Source organism: Musa acuminata, chromosome BXJ3-11 (assembly GCF_036884655.1).
Source record: "Musa acuminata AAA Group cultivar baxijiao chromosome BXJ3-11, Cavendish_Baxijiao_AAA, whole genome shotgun sequence".
Lineage (NCBI taxonomy): Eukaryota > Viridiplantae > Streptophyta > Magnoliopsida > Zingiberales > Musaceae > Musa > Musa acuminata.
This window is the reverse complement of record NC_088359.1, coordinates 29263692-29278631: the sequence shown is the minus strand read 5'-3', so window position 1 is coordinate 29278631 and position 14940 is coordinate 29263692. Positions and strand designations below refer to the sequence as shown.

Here is a 14940-nt window from a genome sequence, read left to right as displayed (position 1 = left end):
TTCTAATAAAACAATACACAATGATGCCAATATGTTTGTAGGTTCAAGAAGCTATTACAACATTTGAAAGTGAAAGAGTCATCACCTTCAAATAGTCGAGGAAGAATGCACTCCAAAGACATATCTATCACATTTTTATTACTCTTATTATGCTTGTTGGCAATGAGAGCGCTCAGAATCTTTGATAGACATTATGTTGTAATGCAACAACATCCATCAGCTTCGCATGTCGAACGATTACCATTGCGTCCGCATGGCCCGATGCAATCATCATTCGTGTTGCATGGAACCCCGATATGTACGCAGCTTGCTTCTGCCTCTCTAATTGGACGTTCTGTAAGTAAATACAATAATTAAGTAGCAATAAGAAGTTAGAGAACCATCAACAGTGTTTACAATGAAATGAATTCAAATAATGAGGTGACAAATGATATTGATATATACCGGTGGATGTTACGAGCATGACAAGAGATAAAACCAGGAAACCAACGATGAGAACAGGAAGCTTGGAAGCCATTAGTAGTGATGGACCTGATGAAAAGAACAAAAATTAAAGATAGAAGGTTGATGATAATAATGTCACTATGGACTATCGGAAGTAGCACTGACCTAGAGTTATCAAAGTCTTTCTTTTTTTACAAATAATGATGCCTAAGAAAGGCCATTAAATAGAACCATTGCGGTCCCATGAGATTCGCTCCACACTAGTCTTCGGTTGTCTTATTTGATGATAATTTACAAGTTTTCATTGAGCATATTTGAGGTATGATATGTGAGAGATGATTCATTGAATCATAATTTTAAAAATAAAATATTTTATTTATGATGGTGTCATGAATATCATCGATCGGTGAGTCGGCCTGGTTGATTCACCGTCGAAGATGTAGATCCATCCTCATGTCTCCTCCATGCTGACATGATGAACCGGTGCAAGAGGCTCTGGCCTTGGAGTGGAGAGGTCAGTAAAGGGATTGGGGTCTTCTTAAGCATGGTCCTCTCTCGGTCATCGAGTCATCTTCTAGCGGAATCGTCCCCTGGGTGCCAACGGTCTTGCACAACAGGTCAATGTCGGGGGGTTTTCTAACTCGACTTCTCTGATACTTAAGTTAGTGCAAGACAGAGAAGGAGAGAGAGAGAGAATGATATAAGCTGCATGGTGGCATGAGTGTCGAGCCCCCTCCATTAGCGTGAACTATGGGTGGCTTTTATATGTGGGTACTTGGCCGGGTCGATTGACCTTCATACTAGTTGATCGAAGAGAAGATCAGGTTAACTGACAGATCATTATATCAAACATCTTTTTCTATTCTCTCGTCCTTTGATTTTGATAAGGCGAGATAGTTAAGACGGGCGACTTGCCGACGAGCTATGCCCGAAGGATTACCGCGACTATCGCCCTTCTTTCGTATAAGTAGGGAATGTTCTTCTCGTCCCTTATCTAACATGATGGATTATTGAGGCTGCACCATGCCGCCAACCATTAGTGCAGGGCAATTATGACAAGGCATCATCAGAGAAATAATGACTCAAGAGTCCTCCTTAGGTATATGTTTTCGCGACAGATGAACCGGTATGGGACAAGATTATTCCTATCAATTTGCAATACCTGCAAAATCATTTACAATTCTGCAAAGGCTCATGTAACACTGATCAAAATTGTCAAAAGTCTATCAGCCTAAAGCTGATTTCACTAACTTTATAATTAAAGCATAAATGTAAAAGAGGTGGGTGCACTTGCAGTTGCTTTCTAGTATCTACGGCTTTCTCAAAGATAAAGTATGAGCTTCGCAGGTGTTGGAGAAGAACCATAGGGTGAACCAATACAAGGGGCACCTGAACCAGAGATGTTTTCCTCAATCATTGTGTGAAAAGATAATTGACTCTCGGATTGTAGAGACATCAGAGCTCCTCCTGGCATCACGATGGCTATAATTGACCACGAGTGAAGCTGTGTCATAGTAACAATCATCACAGGGCATCTCTTGCATCTCTCTTTCCTCTACGGCTCGCAGAGCCATTAGATCTGCCACCGAAAAGTAGACCGATATAAGTACGACAATCACAGTGCAAAACTTGATGCTCAGAATTGATAGAAGATAAGATTTCCTCAACTATACGAGGAAATCTTATCTATTCTATTGAGGAAAATCCTCTATTCTATTGAGAAAAATTTTCCCTCCTAATCCCTATAAATAGGAGAGGGACATGCTAATGCATTCAAGCTAAAGTTACTTCAATAAAGCTTCTTATCTTCTATTCTTTTTATCATGGTATCAGAGCTGTTTGCCTAGAGCGCCATCATCGTCAAAACTATAGCAACAACAATAGCAGTAGCAATATGCTCTTGCCCTACTCATGAGCCTTCGGAGCAACCTTTTGTTGATCACTGACAATAATATACAAGACATAGGTAGGTAATCAGGGCAACATGAAAAAGCGCTAGAAGAAGAGTGCTCAACAGAATCAAGAGACACTAGCCTTTGTGAAGCAGTTGACCTTCTTTGCTTACCCACTATTCTTGGCCTCATTGAAAAAACTTGCATAGTGAATACTGGAATACAGTAAAAGAAGACATAACCGATGGTCTCTATTTCTTCCTTGGCGCAGAGTGCCCGACTCCCTCTTCTGCAAGGAGGCACATAGTAGGAACACAAGTGTGAGAATGAAGGAAGGTTCTGAAAACCCAAGATTGAAGAGTATGTAGAACTTGCAAATGTACCTCTGCCATGCTATGGTGGAGAAGCGCTGTCCTTCTAAAAAGACTAAGCCTAGCAATTTCACTTAAGCTCCACCAAATTGCAACTATAACTTAGAAATCCTCGAGATACTCAAAACTGATCTAAGGTCCATGATAAGGAAGCTCGAGTTTTTGTCCAAACTTCACAAATGCATGTAACTTGTAAAATATAAGATCCCATCTCCAACTATGTAACTTGAACACATGAACAAACTTAGAATAGTCCAGTCCGCCAATCTATAAAGTCCACCTTCATGATCATGGCACCAAAGCAATTTAAAGCATTCAGGGAAGCAGAAGGTCCAACGAGTTAATATAATCACCATAAAAGATATAATTGGAAAAGATCAACCCAGCAAGGATCAATATTATCAACCACAATTAAAAATTTACCCATTCACAAGCAAAATCTTCCAAACACTTCAAAGGGTGGCCAAATGTTATGCTGCTTCAGGTGGGTAATAATCACATGAACATTATAAAGTAATAATAATAACAACAACCACCATATGAACATTGTATACGTAGAAGACAATTTTGAACAATTACCTTTATTCTACCATGCACATGGTGAGGTTCAGTGAAACTAACAGAATCTTAGTGACAAGTCATTCTCAATATGCAAAACAAAACTAGCTTATCTCTAGCTACTCAAATGAAGCTAATTACCTGCCAGAAGACTGAATAAACGAAGAAAAGGAAATCTATCTAACAAGAGACAAAGCGATGTTCCGCAGCTCTAATCGAACAATACACATAAATGAAGCCCCTAAAACATAAGAATGGTCGAAGAACACAAAGCAAAGAAAAGAAGAGATGAGATAGCACTAACCTAAGCCTGTTAGATTATATGATCCTGTTTAATTGAGTAAGATATATTACAGACCTGATTGGATTCTGATTACGATTATTGACCAATAGAAAGAATATATAATTATAATAGGATTTCTTAGGAGATGATTTTGATGGGAGGGAGTCTCATAGTTACTTATCCTATACCCCTCCGCTTATGCCTATAAATATATAGGACCAACTAGGGACTCAATAGGTTACATTACATTATCAGTTTAGTTTAGAGATTATAGATCTTAAGGTGCAGCTACAGTGGTTTTAAACAGTGTTACACCAGAAAAAAAAAAAGTGTTAGTCAATCCAAAAATATTATGACATTGATTTTAATTTGATTCAAACTCAAAAAAATAAATTAATTCTGTTTAATTGAAAAAAAGAGAGAAAACTGGAAATGATAAAATAAGTCTATTACAAAGTAGAAATGTTCTATGGTAAAAATTTGAAAATAAATAAACAAAATTGATGCTAGTTGGACAATAAGCAAAGCATCAAAGAAAGCATTTTTGGTTACCTCTAGTGGTTTAGGGACTCAGTTCCATCATTGGAGGTAGAAGTGTTCATAGCGGCTTATTTCATCATTTTTAATTCAAAGCAAAATACTGAGAAGCTTTTAGTCCAATTCTGCTTGTCATTCCACTAACTGTGGCCAATTTCTTTAACATGTCCAGTAAAAATGGCAGAATAAACATTAATCAATCAATATTGCCATGACACTTCATATAAGACCATGATGAGGCTATCCGTTGCCGTAAACAATGACAAATTTGAAATAATCACAAGATCATGATATAAATGACTAGCACAATTCACTGAATATTTGAACTCCCACCTCTTCAGTATGGACCCCTGCAAGATGAAGCTATCCATTGTTTGAGTGCCACTATTTCTGTAGATTGTGTCAGCTTGAGCCAAACAAGTAAGCATTATTGATTAGCAATTTTTACATAACCAGAACCAGATTATGAGGGAGTAAATGCTTTGCATTTCTACTGTAGAGACTCTCAGATCAGCCATTAAGTAGCACTCAGCTGACAAACAAATTTATGTTCTCTAATCAAAGAGAATTATTTGCAGCAATTTATTCGATTATATTGAGTCCAACTGGTACTTTTCACTGCACTGCTTGTGAATCTGTGATGAGTTGTCTATTATTGGTCAGTATGCCAATGAGCAATCCTAAGGTTCAATATGTGCACATGCTCACATTATGTATTGCCCATGTTGACCATTGATTTTGAATTCTTGGACAGAGAGTAATTGTAAGAATTCTTCAACTCTATCTCCATAGACAGGTTACTTAAAGAAGCTAGGGGATGATATTTCACCTGAACCCTGTTTCTCTCTCACCCTTCAATGTCCTCAGCAAATCCCAAATCCAAATTTTCAATTGACCCAGGATCACTCATTTGCCCATTTAATATATCCAACACCTCATAGATCTATCCCCCACTAGGAAAGGATGAAATCCATTCCCTCAATTGGTCTGAGCCAAAACGGGTGACTTTCTAACACAGAAGTCCCTCCCTTATCATTGTCCTCACCTTTGCAAGATCATCCCAACATCCAGCAGCTGCATACAAGTTAGCAATCAGCACATAGTGCCCAGAATTGTCCGTCCCCATCTCTTGGAGCTTCTTTGCAGCTCTTTCTCCAATCTCAGTGTTCTCATATACCTGGCATGCCCCAACAAGAGCTGCCCACATTGCAGCTGTCGGCAGTAGTGGAGCTTTATGAAGAAGTTCCTCTGCCTTTTTAACCAAACAAGCTCGAGCAAATAGATCAACCATGCAAGAGTAGTGCTCCATCTGTGGCGCAATGCCATATGAGTCAATCATCGTTTTAAAGAGCTTATGACCCTGGGACACAAGTCCCAGAGTGGCTACAAGCTGAGAGGACCGCCACCATGTTTATGTGGTCAGGTTTGATCCCACTGTCAATCATCTGATTAAAAAGTTTCAAGGAAACAGTTCCCTCACCTTGAATTCCATTACCTGCTATCATTGAAGTGTATGACACCTGATCACGGTTGGTCAGCAAGTCGAAGACCCTTCTGGCAAGTAAGATTCTTCACGACTTGTCAATAAGGGAGTTCCAGAGTAATAGGAATCCCTTGAAATCATGTTTAATAATGTAGCAGTGCAACTCCCGCCCATGCTGAAGGTTTGTAACACAGGCACATAAGGCGAGGTATGGAGGTTCTCCTGAGTGCACCATGTCTCAGAAAATGAAAGAAGCTTCCTCTGCTTGGTCTGACAGGTGAAAGCCGGCAATCATTGTATTCCATGCGACCAAACTCCTCATTTTAGCCATTTGAAACAAAAGGCAAGCATGCTCCATGTCTTTACATTTCAAGTACATTGTAATGAATGCATTGCGGCCGCTCTCAATCCCATCACTGCAGCAACGAGAAGGAAACCCATGAATCTCTTTCCCCAATTGTAAAAATCCAACATGAGAACCAAGTACTCAGACTGATGACCAGCATCACAAAGCCAGCCTCAAACCCATGCGTGGTCACCTCAGAGATCAATCTCAATGCTTCTCTAGGATTGCCCCTTTGCAAATGACCACCGACGATTGTGTTCCACATAACGCTATTCACCTCTGAGTTCTCCGCTCTCATCTGCTCGAACAATTGGAATGCTTTCTCCCACATTAGCCGATATGGATACCCTAACACAATAGTATTCCATGACACCACATCTCGCTCCGGCATTTCGTCAAACAGCTTCCTCGCAAAACCTAAGGCGCCACACTTTGAATACATTGCGATCAACGCGTTCTGGACAAAAATGTTCCACTCCATGCAGCTGTCATTAATTGACCTGTGCACTTCCTTCCCAAACCCCAGGTCAAGCACGTCGCCACAAGCCTTAAGAACGTACGGGTAGTTGAATCTATCAGGCCGGATGCCTCTATATATATATATATATATATATATATATATATATATATATATATATATATATATATATATATCATGTGAATCTCTTTGTTTCCATTAAGTCTTTTCCTCATAGTGATAGTTATATCTGGATTTATTAAGCATTTTATATGACTAAAATTCTAATAAAACAATAAAAAATGATCGAAACAAATTATTTTTACTTTAGAAAGTAAATTATTTTGGCTACAATAATAATTATGTGCTCATACAACTTTTGAAAATCAAGAATCATCACCTTCAAATAGTTTCTGCAAATCTTCATAATCCTCTTTTGAAAGCTTTCAAGTTCAACTTCTCTTTCAAACAGATTGAATCGAAACAATTTTCATCGGAATCGGTTTTAAATGAAACGAATAATTTTCTGAAATTACGAAAAATTTTCGCTGGACTAATTCACCCCCCTCTTAGTGCCGCTCATGATCCTAACAGAATTTACTCCAAAGAACAAGAAGATATTTTAGAGAAAAATATAATGTTTTTATCCATGTTACATAATCTTCCTCCTCATCATTATTTCAACGAGACAAAGCCAAAGCCAAAGCAAACAAAATGATCACATATCTATGACATTATTATTATTATTCTTATTATTATGCCGGTTGACAAAGAGGCATTCCAAACCTCTAACAAACGTTATGATGTAAAGCAACAACATCCATCAGGTTTGCATGTCGAAAGAGAACCAAAGCGTCCGCATGGCCCGAAACAATCACCATCCGACTTGCATGGCACCCCGATAGATACGCAGGTTGCTTTTGGCTCCTTAATTGGGTTTTCTGTAAGTAAACATAATATTTAAGTAGCAATAAGAAGAAGTTAGAGAATCATCAACAATGTTTACATTGAATTCAAATAATGAGACGGAAATGATTCTAATATATACCAGTGGATGCCACAAGCATGACAAGAGATAAAACCAGGAGACCAACGATGAGAACAGAGAGCTTAGAAGCCATTTGTGATGGACCTGATGAAAAGAATATTGATGATAGAAGGTTGACGATTATAATAATATCAGGACTTTCGGAAGTAGCACTAACCTGGAGTAATGGTGTCAAGAGAGGCCATTAAATAGAACCTCTATGATTGCATGAGATTTGCTCCTTACTAGTTTTGGGTTTAGTATTATTTACAAGTATTTATTGAGCATATTTGAAGTATGATGTGTGAGAGATGATCCATTGAACCATAATTTGAAAAGCAAAATATTTTATTTAGATTTACTATTCTCAAAGTATATCTAAAACAAATATAGTAATATATTTCTATTTAACTTAATCATAAGTTGTTCCATCGATATTAGTTTTGATTTATTCCGTGATGCTTTTGTGAGTTTAGTTAGTATCCAATGAGTTTATCTCGACATATAATTTATAAGACCTGATACATTTAACCAAAGTTTTCTAAACAAAATCTCTTGTCCAAATTCACTCTTCCAAATCTATATCAAATGCAAATAAACTAATATTACACTTGTAATTGGAACCATATCAAAATATATAGCATACATGAAGGACTCTTGGCTGCCTGTAAAATTAAGAGTACTGAAATCCATACCTTTACATTAAGAAGTCATAGTCTTCCACCAGTAACAAGTTGCAACTTCTTCGTTTCTTTGTCCCATAGACTGTTGGCAAGTATAGTTTGTCAATAATTCATATCCATTTATTTATATGGCACAAACAAAGCTGTGTTTTAACTATTTCTTCTTCTAGTTTCATTTTCTAAGCATAAAGAAGAATTCATACCTGATCAATGTTATAGCTCAATTGCATAATTGAAAATTATTGACAGTTCAAGATAATGTTGAGCTAGTAATTCACTTCTTCGGAGTTTTCGGATGGAATATGAACAGGCGAGATATAATTAGTTAAAATTAACTCACCTTATTCATTTGTTGTGATTTCTAATAATCTCGATTGGTTGATGTGATCTTTAAATTTCTTGAAATATGAATTTTTTAGGAAATTTTTGAAGATAATTTTGCTTTCACCCAATATAAGATTCATGAACTTAGGAGTAAGAAATGTCATGTGTATGTTGAAAGTATTGTGTGCGACACAAAGAGTGTTGTGAATCCGAAATCATTTTCTCTCACTTTCGGCTACATCCTATTAAGAAATGGGCTCCTACTAACCCAACCCACCTATTGAAGAGATCTTAAAAGCCTAAGCCATCCTATCATATATATGCCTTTGGAAAATCAAGTTTGACTCTAATGGTTTTGTTCTAATTTCTAGGATCAAATCATTGTCTTTAGAAAGCATTATCTTGTTGTGGATATTGGTTATCATCTAAAAGATATGATGAATATAAAAATTGTCTTTTAACTTGTTAGGTGGATACAAAGTGAAAGCCTGCAATGCATGATTCACAAGTGTGTTGCATGATTCATGAAAACTAGCATATGCTCTCTTCTTCAACCATTTCTATATTTCTTATCTTTCCTCGAAAGACATGACAAAACCAAAACCATGATTCATGAAAACTAGCAAATGCACTCTTCTTCAACTGTTTCTATATTTCAACTCATAACTTTAACTCGATTAGAGGCCCTAACATAGTAGCATGTTCAAAATTTCAAGCATCTCCTCACATTTGAGTAGTAGTGTCCAATAACTCCATTAAATCCCCACTAAATTATGGTTTTGGTAAACCTCCAAGTATCTAACTTTATTTTCTATAACATTATTGCTTTTACCGACGGAAACATGAAAATAATGGACAAAAAAATAATTTCAACATCTTAGTTATGTTTTCAATGGTGACAAACAACGGTACCGTTAGGAGCCACAACAATTGTGTCAGTGCGACGTAGTTGTCGAGCGATGCTGATGCAGATATAGAGCGACAAAATAGATACTCGATGTCTGCATCGATGCTGATGTAATGCAGAGCGACAAAAGAGCAACGATCTATTACGAGCTAGACGTGCCTTCCTTAATTGGGCCTATGATGTGTCCATCTACGATGCCAACTTCCTCATGGCTTATCATGTCCACCAGGTCACTTGTGCTGCTTACCACTCCCTTGACGTTGGCTATCATATCTCCGACATAGGTACGTGGTGGGTTCACCACTTTTGTGCTTCCTACAATCTCGATCCCGCTTACCAACTTCCTCATGGCTTATCACGTCCATCAGGTCACTTGTGTTGCTTACCACTCCCTCGACGTTAGTTATCATATCTCCGACGTAGGTACGTGGTGGGTTCACCACTTTTGTGCTTCCTACAATCTCGATCCTGCTGTCTTCCATCTATATTTTGTGACCTCCTTGTCCTCTAGCTCTTTACTATTTACCAATGAATCCGCAGTAACACCTCAGGTGAACAAGCCCATAGACCCTCGATCATGAAACAACTACACAGGGTGATTGAGGAGACGACGGGGTTGTTATTAATGGTCACCACACCAAATGCATCGGCATTGAATCACACGGAACACAGATTCCGCACATACTGCTGATGCACTGAAATCCTCGAGATATGCAAAACAAAACTAGCTTTATCTCTAGGTACTCAAATGAATCATACAACTACTACTCCAGCATGATAGTGAACGGATCAAAGCAATCCAAATCTTCTGGTCTCAGAAATTTTTAAGACAGATTTCACTGCTCGAACATGGAAAGAGATCAACCAAAAGATCAGGTGGGATCTCATCACACGCATCAGAAAATTGAACAAGTTGACAAAAACAAAGTCGAAAGCTACAGCTAACAATCAACAATGAAATTGAACCTCTATCCACGAAAAGCAAGTAAACTGCATTATCTCCATCGACAGAGTTACCTTTTCCTATATGTACTTCGTGTCCCGCAAACGCAGACGAAGCTAATTATCTGCAAGAAGACTAAATAAACGGAAAAAAGGAAACTTATCAAACAAAAAATATATTAATCTGATTTAGCTATAAAGAAAAGAACTTGGCGATGTTCCGCAGATCCAATCGAACAATATACGTAAATGAAGCCCCTGAAACGAAAGAACGGCCAAAGAAAAGAAGAGATGAGATAGCACTTAGCTGGGCCGCCATCAGAGAGCTACTCGGAGCAATTTATAGCTGGCAAGTACGAACCCTAAACCTCGAGCACTCCGGGAGGCAAAAACCTGACCGAATCTTGCCACGGGGAGCTCTCGGTGAGGAGAAGCTCGATCCGGCATGCTGCGGAGATTGTTCCGACGGGTCAGAGATCGAAACCTTAGCGGATCCACAGGGGAGTGAGGAAGAAGAGCACGAGCATGATGCGTGGTAATGACAAGTCATCACCAGCTGTCATTCGACCGGAGCAGTTGGCTCTCGATCGTTGAAGTGTGACGACGTACGGCGCGTTTTATTGCACAGATCTTAAAGCGGGATTGCTTAATGATCGGGTCGTTCACAACTCCTGCATTGTGATCCGTGCGAGCGCACGGCACTCGGTCGCACTCATGGGTGTGGTGTATTTACTCAAGTTATTAATTTATTAAGAACAACTTAATCATATTAAATACAATTTCAATTATTAATTTTAGCTATTAATATTTAATGTAAATATTTCATAATAACGGTTTAAAGATATTTTGATATGGATTATAATAAAAGAACGTACTTAAAGTGCAGCTACATTGGTTTTAAACAGTTTTACATGGGAAAAAAAAATAAGTGTAAGTCAATCCAAAAATACTATGACATTGACTTTTAATTTGATTCGATCTCAGAAAATAAATCGATTCTGTTTAATTGAAAAAAGAGAGAAAACTGAAAATGATACAAGTATTTTACAGGGTAGAAATATTCCATGGTAAAATTTTGAAAATAAATAAACAAAATTGATGCTAGTTGGACAACAAGCAAAGCATCAAAGAAAACGTTTTTTATTACCTCTAGCAGTTTAGAGACTCAGAACCATCATTGGAGGTAGAATTGTTCATAGCAGGAAGGTCAATATACCTGGACAATCAAAACAAGCAAGACTTCAATTAATTAGTAAAAAGTTGACAATTTGAGATGATGATTAACATAGATGAAAAAGGAGGTAAAACAGTGTGTACCAAAGCGTAATAACTCATCAAAACAAAAAAATTCCTAGCAAAATCTTATAGAACAATCAGATAGTCCATGTCTCAACAATCAACACCTTGACTTTGCTGGCCCAATAACATGTGCCTTGGTTCTCTTCAAGCTTTTACATTTGCTAGTCACATCCAAAGGCTTATTTCGTCATTTTTAATTCAAAGCAAAACACTGAGAAGCTTTTAGTCCAATTCTGCTTGTCATTCCACTAACTGTGGTCAATTTCTTTAACATGTCCTGTAAAAATGGCTGAATAAGCATCAATCAATCAATAATGTCATGACATACATATAAGACCATGAAAAGGCTATCCGTTGCTGTAAAATAATGACATATTTGAAATAATCACAAGACCATGATATAAATGACTAGCAAAATTCACTGAATAACTGAATTCCCACCTCTTCAGTCTGAACCCCTGCAAGATGAGGCTATCCAATGTTGAGTGCCACTATTTCTGTAGGTTGTGTCAGCTTGAGCCAGACAAGTAAGCATTATTGATTAGCCATTTTTACATAACTAGAACCAGATTATGAGGGAGTAACTGGTTTGCATTTCTACTGTAGAGACTCTAGGATCAGCCATTGACTAGCACTCAGCTGACAAAAAAATTTATGTTCTTCAATCAAAGAGAATTAGTTGCAGCAATTTACTCGATAATACTGAGTCCAACTGGTAGTTTTCACTGCACTGCTTGTGAATCTGCGATGAGTTGTCTGTTATCGGTCAGTATACCAATGAGCAATCCTAAGGTTCAATATGTCCATATGCTCACATGATCTATTGCCCATGTCGACCATTGATTTTGAAATCCTGGGCAGAGAGTACTTGTAAGAATTCTTTGACTCTAGTCTACATAGACAGGTCACTTAAAGAAGCTAGGAGATGATATTTCACCTGAACCCTGTTACTCTCTCACACTACAATGTCAACGACAGATTCCAAATCCAAATTTTCTATTGACCCAGGATCACTCATTTGCCCAGTTAATGTATCCAACACCTCATATATCTCAGGTGCCAGGGGGTTCGACCTATCCCCCACTAGGAAAGGATGAAATCCATTCCCTAAATCAGCCCAAGCCAAACCGGGTGATTTTCTAACACCCGAGTCCCTCATCAATGTCCTCACCTTTGCAAGCTCATCCCAACATCCAGCAGCTGCATACATGTTAGCAATCAGCACATAGTGCCCAGGATTGTCCGTCCCCATCTCTAGGAGCTTCTTTGCAGCTCTTTCTCCAATCTCAGTGTTCTCATATACCTGGCATGCCCCAACAAGAGCTGCCCACATTGCAGCTGTCGGCGGTAGTGGAGCTTTATGAAGAAGTTCCTCTGCCTTTTTAACCAAACCGGCTCGAGCAAGTAGATCAACCATGCAAGAGTAGTGCTCCATCTGTGGCGCAATGCCATATGAGTCAGTCATCATTTTAAAGAGCTTATGACCCTGGGACACAAGTCCAGAGTGGCTACAAGCTGAGAGGACTGCCACCATATTTATGTGGTCAGGTTTGATCCCACTGTCAATCATCTGATTAAAAAGTTTCAAGGCAGCAGTTCCCTCACCTTGTATTCCGTAACCTGCTATTATTGAAGTGTATGACACCTGATCACGGTTGGTCAGCAAGTCGAAGACCCTTCTAGCAGCTAAGATTCTTCCTGACTTTGAGTACATGTCAATAAGGGAGTTCCAGAGTAATAGATATCCCTTGAAATCATGTTTAGTGATGTAGCAGTGCAACTCTTGCCCATGCTGAAGGTTTGCAACACGGGTACATAAGGCGAGGTATGTCACGATGGTTACATAGTTTGGTTGAACTCCTGATTGTACCATGTCTCGAATTACAAAAGAAGCTTCCTCTGCTTGGTCTGACAGGCCAAAGCCGGCAATCATTGTATTCCATGTGACCAAACTCCTCATTTTGGCCTTTTGAAACAAAAGGCAAGCGTGCTCCATGTCTTTACATCTAGAGTACATTGTAATCAGTGCATTGCGGACGCTCTCAATCCCATCACCGCAGCAACGAGTCGCAAACCCATGAATCTCTTTCCCCAATTTTAAAGATCCAACATGAGAACAAGCACTCAGACCAACGACCAGCGTCACAAAGTCAATCTCAGACCCATGCATGGTCACCTCAGAGATCAATCTCAATGCTTCTCTGGGATTGCCCCTTTGCAAATGACCACCGACGATTGTGTTCCACGTAACGCTATTCACCTCTGAGTTCTCCGCTCTCATCTGTTCGAACAATTGGAATGCTTTCTCCCACATTCCCCGTGATGCATACCCTGACACCATAGTATTCCATGACACCACATCTCGCTCCGGCATTTCGTCAAACAGCTTCCTCGCAAAACCTAAGGCGCCACACTTTGCGTACATTGCGGTCAACGCGTTCTGGACAAAAATGTTCCACTCCATGCAGCTGTCATTAATTGACCTGTGCACTTCCTTCCCAAACTCCAGGTCGAGCACGACGCCACAAGCCCTAAGAACCGACGGGTAGGTGAATCTATCAGGCTGGATGCCTATCTGAACCAGCTGCCTATAGGCGAGGAGCGCATCGGAAGGGCGGTCGTCCTTCATGTACGCAGAGATCAACAGGTTCCAATGGAGAACCTCCAAACTGTGCGAGGAAAAGACGAGGGCGTGGGCATCCGGGAGGAGGCCAAACGTGATGTAGAGGGAGGTTAGCCTGGGGAGTAGAGAAGGGTGGTCATGCAAGCCACAAGAGAGGGTGAGGGCATGGAGCTGCAAGCCCTGACGGGCGGCCTTCTGGGAAGAGGAGCATGAGATGAGGGATGAGAGAGAATGGAGGACAAGGAGAGAGGAAGCGGGGTAGCGGAGACGTAGAAGGGAGAAGGCAGTGAAGGCCTCGGAGAGGTGGCCCTGGGCGGAGAGCGCCTTGATGGAGGAGATGAGGGAGTGGTGGTGGTGGATAGGCGGAGATGCCTCTAAAGCTTCGGGTTCTGACGGTGCAGGTGGTGGTGACTGGGCGAGGAGGGGGAGGTGGAGGAGCGCTTTCTTCCATGGATTTGGGACGTGAGTTTGGGCTTGAAGCATTGCAGCACACACGGCCATTGGAGTTTAAGTTGGCCTTTATATATATATATATATACACACATTGTGTCTTGAGCCAATATACATTATCTAATGATAAAGAACAACAGGATCCAATAAAAAAAGCGATTGTTAAATAATATATATATATATATATATATATATTTTTTTTTTTTTTTTTGCCTGATACAATTGTGCATAAAAATACTTGCTCGCAGTAGTTGGCACAGAAATGACCATACAATTTCAGGGTTGAAAACAAATGAGAAATCAATTGTTGCCCT

General features: G+C 39.4%; 1 protein-coding gene and 1 pseudogene across 8 annotated transcripts; both read right to left on the bottom strand.

The window, feature by feature from the left end:
- Positions 1-1608: 1608 nt before the first annotated feature.
- LOC135653014 (pentatricopeptide repeat-containing protein At1g71490-like) lies at positions 1609-6506 on the bottom strand (annotated as a pseudogene).
- A 580-nt stretch (positions 6507-7086) lies between these two features.
- Positions 7087-14692, bottom strand: LOC135652621 (pentatricopeptide repeat-containing protein At1g71490-like). Of its 8 annotated transcripts, none has more exons than XM_065173702.1 (8): positions 11995-14692; positions 11658-11830; positions 11402-11470; positions 10558-10702; positions 10330-10390; positions 8094-8163; positions 7420-7503; positions 7087-7312 (listed from the first exon to the last, which is right to left on the bottom strand). In XM_065173702.1, the coding sequence occupies exon 1, from the start codon at positions 14675-14677 to the stop codon at positions 12509-12511; it is 2169 nt and encodes a 722-aa protein (XP_065029774.1). In that variant the 5' UTR covers positions 14678-14692; the 3' UTR covers positions 7087-7312; positions 7420-7503; positions 8094-8163; positions 10330-10390; positions 10558-10702; positions 11402-11470; positions 11658-11830; positions 11995-12508. The 8 variants fall into 8 exon arrangements, with proteins under 8 accessions (XP_065029774.1, XP_065029773.1, XP_065029772.1 ...); XM_065173701.1 differs by having other exon boundaries at positions 10563-10702; XM_065173700.1 differs by having other exon boundaries at positions 10330-10702; positions 11658-11842.
- Positions 14693-14940: the final 248 nt, after the last annotated feature.

Bases quoted from the DNA above. Each gene is read 5' to 3' on its own strand.
- LOC135652621 (XM_065173700.1), bottom strand. From the start codon at position 14,677: ATGGCCGTGTGTGCTGCAATGCTTCAAGCCCAAACTCACGTCCCAAAT.